The 6725-nt window shown below is 35.6% G+C and overlaps 1 protein-coding gene across 1 annotated transcript in view; it reads right to left on the bottom strand.

Moving 5' to 3' along the window:
- Positions 1-657: 657 nt before the first annotated feature.
- Positions 658-6725, bottom strand: part of slc34a1 (solute carrier family 34 (type II sodium/phosphate cotransporter), member 1) — a 16440-nt gene continuing 10372 nt past the window's right edge. Inside the window, exons 7-12 of the mRNA XM_015390937.1 lie at positions 6158-6253; positions 6009-6075; positions 5734-5901; positions 5440-5556; positions 1923-2047; positions 658-1809 (exon numbers count right to left, since the gene is read on the bottom strand). Coding sequence (XP_015246423.1) covers positions 1204-1809; positions 1923-2047; positions 5440-5556; positions 5734-5901; positions 6009-6075; positions 6158-6253 — 1179 coding nt within the window. The 3' untranslated portion in view covers positions 658-1203. The remainder of the gene's footprint in view (positions 1810-1922; positions 2048-5439; positions 5557-5733; positions 5902-6008; positions 6076-6157; positions 6254-6725) is intronic.

Raw genomic sequence — 6725 nt, 5'->3', positions numbered from 1 at the left:
ACAGAAACAAACAAAGACAGGCAACCATGCGCACAAACACACCCACAACTAAGGACAATTTAGAGAAGCAAATTCCTTTAGCAATCATTTTTCTGGGCTCTGGGGGGGGAGCTGGAGTACCTGGAGAGACCCCACACATGCATTGGGAAACCCCGGGACAGGAATCCAAATCAGAACCTTCTTGCTGCCAGGCCACAGTGCTTCAACCTGCACCACTGTGCAGCCCTATGTGAATTTAATATTCAGTTCTTTATTAAGCAGTCTTTTGTGTCGAATCTTAACTGATTATCTCTAAAAAAAAAAAATGGAGTTTTAAATTAGTATTGAAGTACAAAAAGATGGACTTAAAATTCTGTTCTACTAAATGTTTTACTGATTTGTCACAGCTCCTCTATTAGCCATCCAGTCATGCACAGATCGGATGCCAGACAGTTGGGTTTAAAAAAAAAAGATTTACTGTAATGAATGGTAGAGAAAAACAAATACTCTGTTTAGCTTCCCCTCTGGTTCACTGACAGCACAGCTGGGGGCCGAACAGAAACCTAAATATAAACATAAATGTACCTAACAAGCTTTACTCCACAAACAAATAAAAGAAGCTTAATAGTTTTTTAAACATTTGTTTGGTTTTGTTTTTTAGTATTACAGATTGTTGTGATATTGTAAACTCCAGGCCTTTCTTGACAGCTTTAATCTGTCTTTGCAAGATTTTCCTAAGAAGCATAACAATTTTGGTATCCTGGGCAGGTAAAGAAAAATATTAGCTAAATAATATAGACTTCAAAAAAGATGTCTGCAGTCATCCTGTCTTAGGAGGGATAATAATGTAAATGATTATGGATGTAACTGTCGCTTTGAATAGTTATAAAATTCTAAAGAGAAAGGTTCTGCTTTAACAAACATAATATAATATATTTATATTGTGATGCAGAGAATGTAGGCAAGAGTTAACTAAAGGGAAAGACTTTATCTTTCTTACCTTTGTTAAAGTGTATTTAAGGTTGTTTGGTTTATCCTTAGACACATCACAATCAGAAATAAAATTACATTTCACATTGACCATAGTGCATTTACAATGGCGTCAGGAAAATAATCTGCTTTTGTCTCAGAAACAAAAGAAGAAAGCATATTTTTAATAAATTTTTGCTTCTCACAGTTGAGTAAAAAGTGATTTTTTTTTTTTTATTATTATTATTAATCTGACTACAGTGGAGTACTGTTGCATCTCTCCAACCCTTTCAGTTTAAAAACTGCCACACCTGGCCGGATCTCCTCCAAGCAGTCCAGAACTGGGTTACTATAAGCTAGTTTTTCTTTTCCCTTAGGCGAAGGCAACTCATCCTGTATTCTAACAGGCATTATGTGTGGTGAGATCTGCTCTTCATCCCCCTCATCTTCATTCTGTTCTGCTTTACAAGTAAAACTGCAACAGATAGTGGCCTTGGTGATCAAGCGGTCAAGGGGTTTGAGAGAATGCATCCACTTAGGTAGGAAGTCCCAGGTCCGGAGTTTAGTAGGCAGATGCTGAGGGCTGTGGGCCTGCGCCATATTTACTGCAGCAATGAAGATAGTGACACCCAGAAAAGGACCCCCGACTCCAGCCATCACCCTCCAGCCAGCCAGCGAGAGGGCCAGCACCAGGGAAGGAAGCAGCAGGAAACAGAGGAGGAGGTACAATACGGCAAACCAGCGGTATTTGGCGGTGCGCTCACCCAGGACATAAGCCATCCTTATTGGCAGACGCATGAATGGAATAGGATACCACAGCAGGATGCCAAAAACATTGAAGAAGAGATGACAGAGAGCAATCTAGGGCCAAAAAATGGTAAACAGTTGAAACCAGGACTATTTATTGCCTCTTTGCTTTAAAAACTTCCTATCATATAAATTATTATACAGTATCTAATAAAACAGAAGCGAACCTGTATGGAAGCTGCTAGTTTGTTTCCAGGACTGGCCAGAGCTGCCAGTAAAGCTGTGGCTGTGGTGCCGATGTTAGAGCCCAATGTGAGAGGGTAGGCCCGCTCCAAACTGATGATACCAATTCCTAGCAGATAAGAAAACAAGCTTTATAAAGGAAGCCTATGATGGCTCTCTTCTCTTCATTTGCAGTTTCCTTTCCATTACATAATTCTACAATGTGGTAACACACAGATTTTACTGGGAGCTGGGAGCTAGAGCTGAAATCCAATATGCAGGACAAGCAGAAATCTATTTTCGTATTAAAACTGTTTTTGCCTTTTCATTTTAAGCCCTGCTAATTACCTCTCTTAGAAGTGGGGATTATTCTGATCTCATATTTATCACTGTGTTGCAGGCTGATGACTCAGTAATCGTTGATTTTATATGCTTTCTTTAGCCGTCCACAGACGGTGCCTGTCAAAAAGTGTTCTTAAGAATTTCAAAAGACTGTCAGTGAAGGCAAACCAGACGTATGTCTTTATTTAACTACAAATCCATCATAAAAAGAAAAAAAAACAAAACAGTTATTTCTTCCTCAAAAAGAAAATTCATTGCTTTTTCAGTAAATGTCCTTTTAGAGGTTATGGTCTAAAATTTATATTTGATCAAAGAAAGTTATGTCCTTGGGGGGCAGGGGGGTGGGAGCTTATGAGCTATAGCATTCAAGTGAATTCGTCAGAATGTATAATTAGACTTTAAGCATGTTATTCCACAATTAATGTCTCAAAAAGTCAGTGTAGATTTTCAATTAATTTGCAGTTTGTAATAATGTGAAAATGAAAGTATAGAGTACTGTGAGGGATTTCCTCCGTTAATAATTGGTGTTGCAAACAGGCATTTTTAATAAAAATTGAGTTATTGGGGGAAGGTTTTTGTCTTTATTGATGCGAGTTGTTTTTTTTGGTTCTCACCACTCTCTTTTTCTTTGAGGTTACCTGGTCAGGTGTTGCCATGAAAGCGCGCCCATGAGCAGCGCTGACAAGGACTTGGTGTTTCCAATCAGCCTCATAAGGGAAATCCACACTGAGAGGGAGATGTTTTGGGTTTTGTTTGGATTTGTTTGGAGTTTTGTTTAGCCTCAATTTGTTCAAGTTAAATGTAAATGTTTTTTTGTTTTTGTTCTGTTTTGTTTTTTTCCTCTAGAGGTTTAATTTAGTTAATTGCTTCCCAAACAGAAAATGTAAATGTTGTCAAAGTTTCCACCTTAGAGATGGTACAGGCTGATGTGTTAGAAAGCTGGGTTGTTTAAATGTGGGTGTGTCTTTTTTCAGGGTGTGCTTTTGCTGTCGTGGAAGAGAGTGGGACCCTTGCCTCTCTGCTTTTAAATGTGTTTGTAATGTAAATTTTTTTTTTTTGCAAATATATATATAAAAACAGAGCTCTACAATTTTTGGATCCTGTCTGATGTTTTTTTTTTTCTCTTTTGGTGCATTTTCTGTGCCTCACTGGCTATTTGAAGTCCACAAGGTTTCTGCCTCTGTCTGCAAACCTTACAAGTAGGAAAATATATATTTCTTTAAGAAATAATTTCGAGATGAATGTAAAAATTATCTAATAATTTTGTCTCTGATCTAAATCAGCGCAGTCGCAACTTTCACATTTTAAATGAAAACAGCTTCCTATAGATGTGGATTTGCTCAAGTTTTGGGGTCCAGATGGGAGGAATCTGTAAGCAATTAACAAGCTGTAATAACTTATGGGCTTACTGGACAAGTACATTTAAAAGAAAAAAGAAAAACCAAACAGGATATATCAGATCATACATTTACCCAACAAAAAACATGTTTAGCTGTAGGTTAGAAAATAATTGCCCATCTGAATGGCACATTATTTAAAACTAGATGATATAAGCACCAGTTATTTGAGGTGGTTTTCACTGAGTCTGTTTCTCAGATCTTTAGAAACAGAAAAGGAAATCTAAATAAAGCCTTTCCTAAGTGACTTTCCATGTCATTTTTATTGCATCCCACGGGATATTGCCTCATCCCTTATCTTCTGCTGCAAATTCATTTTCAATGTTTCCATTAAATTGTAAAACTTCTGTGTTTTATTTGGGGATTTTGGAATTGTTGCAGGTGCGCTGAAGATATAAGTTTACAATTAACATATTGTTTGTTTTCTGCTGTGTTTTTTTTAAAGAGGTATATAATTATTATGATTTAAATTAAGTCATTACTTTATTTGTGAATTTATTAATTTCAATGACACATTAAGCAATATATTTATTTTTAAAGCACACGCCTCTCTGGAGGAACTTAATTTTTAAGGTGTTTAAAAAATACAAACAAAACAGATAAACAAGACAGAAGCAACAGTACAAGAAAACACATAAATAAACAAATTACCACCCAATCAATCACACTATATATTAAAACAAACAGAGCTCTCCATAAAGAACTAGCAAATTATTATAACAGCTATTATAAAAAAAAAGAGTTCAAAACTGTTTAACATATTTTAAAGAGGTGTAGCAAGGGACTACTTAAACACATAGAGGTTAGAGAGTGAAGAGAGGAAAAAGACATTCTAATCAGTAGATGCTTTATATTTAAACTAAGAAATCCTATTTTCTTATCGAATCTTGCGTGTCCAAAACATTATGAGGAGCTAAATTGCATCAGTTATTGTTTTAAATAGTCAGGAAAACAAAAATGTCTAATAATCTTAAATATATATAATAACCACTGAAATTGTCATCTGAAGGATGCCGTGAGCCAGGACACATGGTGGTAAACAGTGGAATCTGGAGGGCCTTTAAAGAATAAACCTACACAAACTGTTATATACATAACAACTGTGGATGGAGATTAGTAGATGTGATTTTATTTTATTTTATTTATTTTTTTGCAATAATATCACATTGGTCAAAAATTCGTAGCAATATTTGCATTATTATCCTTTTTTTTTCTTACTGAGAAAGTAAAGCAATTAAGTGATTGATAAAAAAGTTTAAAGCGATATGTAATTTAATTTGTAACTAAATGTAGAACTATACAAGAGGTGAAGCAAAGCCAGGTCTAGCCAGAGGCCTAAATATTAAAGTTTAACTGGTACAATTTTTAGAGAATCTAAATGTGTAAGATTAAGCTCACAGTCATACATTAGGTTTTTTTTCCCATATAATATTACATTTTCATTTTGTGACACAAAGAAGCAATTCGCTTGTTTTGTAACAAAATCCCATTGAAAGGTGTACTGAATGTTAATAATACTTTTTAAACAAAAGATATTTCATTTATAAACACGTCACTTGTCCTTCTGTTTCCTGCTTGGAAATGTAGGCGGCAGAGAAAATTAACTGAGATGTATCATTTTAATTCGTTTCTATCATTTAATTTTGCAGTATGTTAAAATTTTTAAATCAGAGGAACTGAGACTTTTTCCTTTTCTTGTAATTTCAGTTCCACATATTTCAAAAATACATATAAAAAATTTAATTTTAGCTATATTTATGTGGAATAAAGACATGTTACTCACCTACTAGTGGAGTCATTGTTGAGGTGAAAACGGAGCTACTCTGGACAACAAATGTAACAACTGCACCTACAAACATGGCAATATAACCTGCCAGCCACCCAAATGGATGTGGGAGGTCTGTTGGAGAACAAGTAACAAGAGAGAAATTACAGAAAATGATCAGCAGTGAAACCAAAGTGTAATGGAACAACCTGATATACCTTGAATCCTAAAAAAAAAGCCCTTTAGTCTTTTGTTACCCCAAGTTTACTCACCTGAAATATTATCATAAAATGACCTGGAGAGTTGACTCACCTGTGTTAATAACTTTATGGATGACCTTTGCCACTTGGCCTTGAAGAAGCGAGTTAAGCAGTTTGACCAAAAGCAGCAAACACGTGCAGAGAGCAGCCAGGGAGGCAGCCAGGAGGATGAGGCCTACTGTGAGATCTGACAGCTCTGTAGATGCAAACAAATGTCGGCCTACAAAAAGAGCCAGAGGCCAGTAATATTAGGATTTTTTCTATCGATGGGTTTTAACTTTAATTTTAAAGAAAACTAGATATTTCATAGAAACACTACAAACTCACACTTGACATGTGTTGACAGTGATTCAGAACCAAGTTCACAGTTTATAACGCTTCTATTGGCAGCAGACTAAAGAAAGAAAGATGGAGGGTTTCATAAAAGGTATCTTTATACTACATTATGTGTTTTTGTCCAGTGAACCGGCTATTACCAACGCGGTGTCAGTCGGGCACCACTCTTTCACCAAGCTCCGGTTCCTCAAACCCTCATTTCCCAATGCGATCTCTGTGATCACACATTTATCCAGCTGAGGGTGAAAGTAGACATTTTTTCAGCACAATTTTTTTTTTGCAGTTAAATTAAAGGTTTTTAGATTATCTTCTACTTTTTAACAGTCACTTTGAGTTCATTTTGCTGCCAGTTAAAACATTGATGTGTTCGCCAGGTATGAAATAAAACATCTTATTCAAATAACAGCTTTCCTCTTTGCATGTGCAGCGCTGAGTTCCACAATTTGAAACTGTATGTTAAGCTAAACTAAGATCCAACATTATCCAATCTTAACAATATATTTCTTATTTATATATGGGTTATATAACATACTGCAAATGCTTTTACGATCATACATTTTTGGTTTAAGAAAGTCAGTATCTCCTCATTGAACTAAATTGACCTAATTTGTCAATTGAGCTACAAAATTATATTATCAAACATTTTCTTACTGTCGTCACACACAGCACCACTTTCAATCCATCCATCCATCCATCCATCCATCCATC

Source organism: Cyprinodon variegatus, unplaced genomic scaffold (genome assembly GCF_000732505.1).
Source record: "Cyprinodon variegatus isolate N-32 unplaced genomic scaffold, C_variegatus-1.0 Scaffold519, whole genome shotgun sequence".
In the NCBI taxonomy this organism is placed as follows: domain Eukaryota; kingdom Metazoa; phylum Chordata; class Actinopteri; order Cyprinodontiformes; family Cyprinodontidae; genus Cyprinodon; species Cyprinodon variegatus.
The sequence above is the reverse complement of the archived record's forward strand: the minus strand, read 5'-3'. Positions and strand labels throughout refer to the sequence as shown.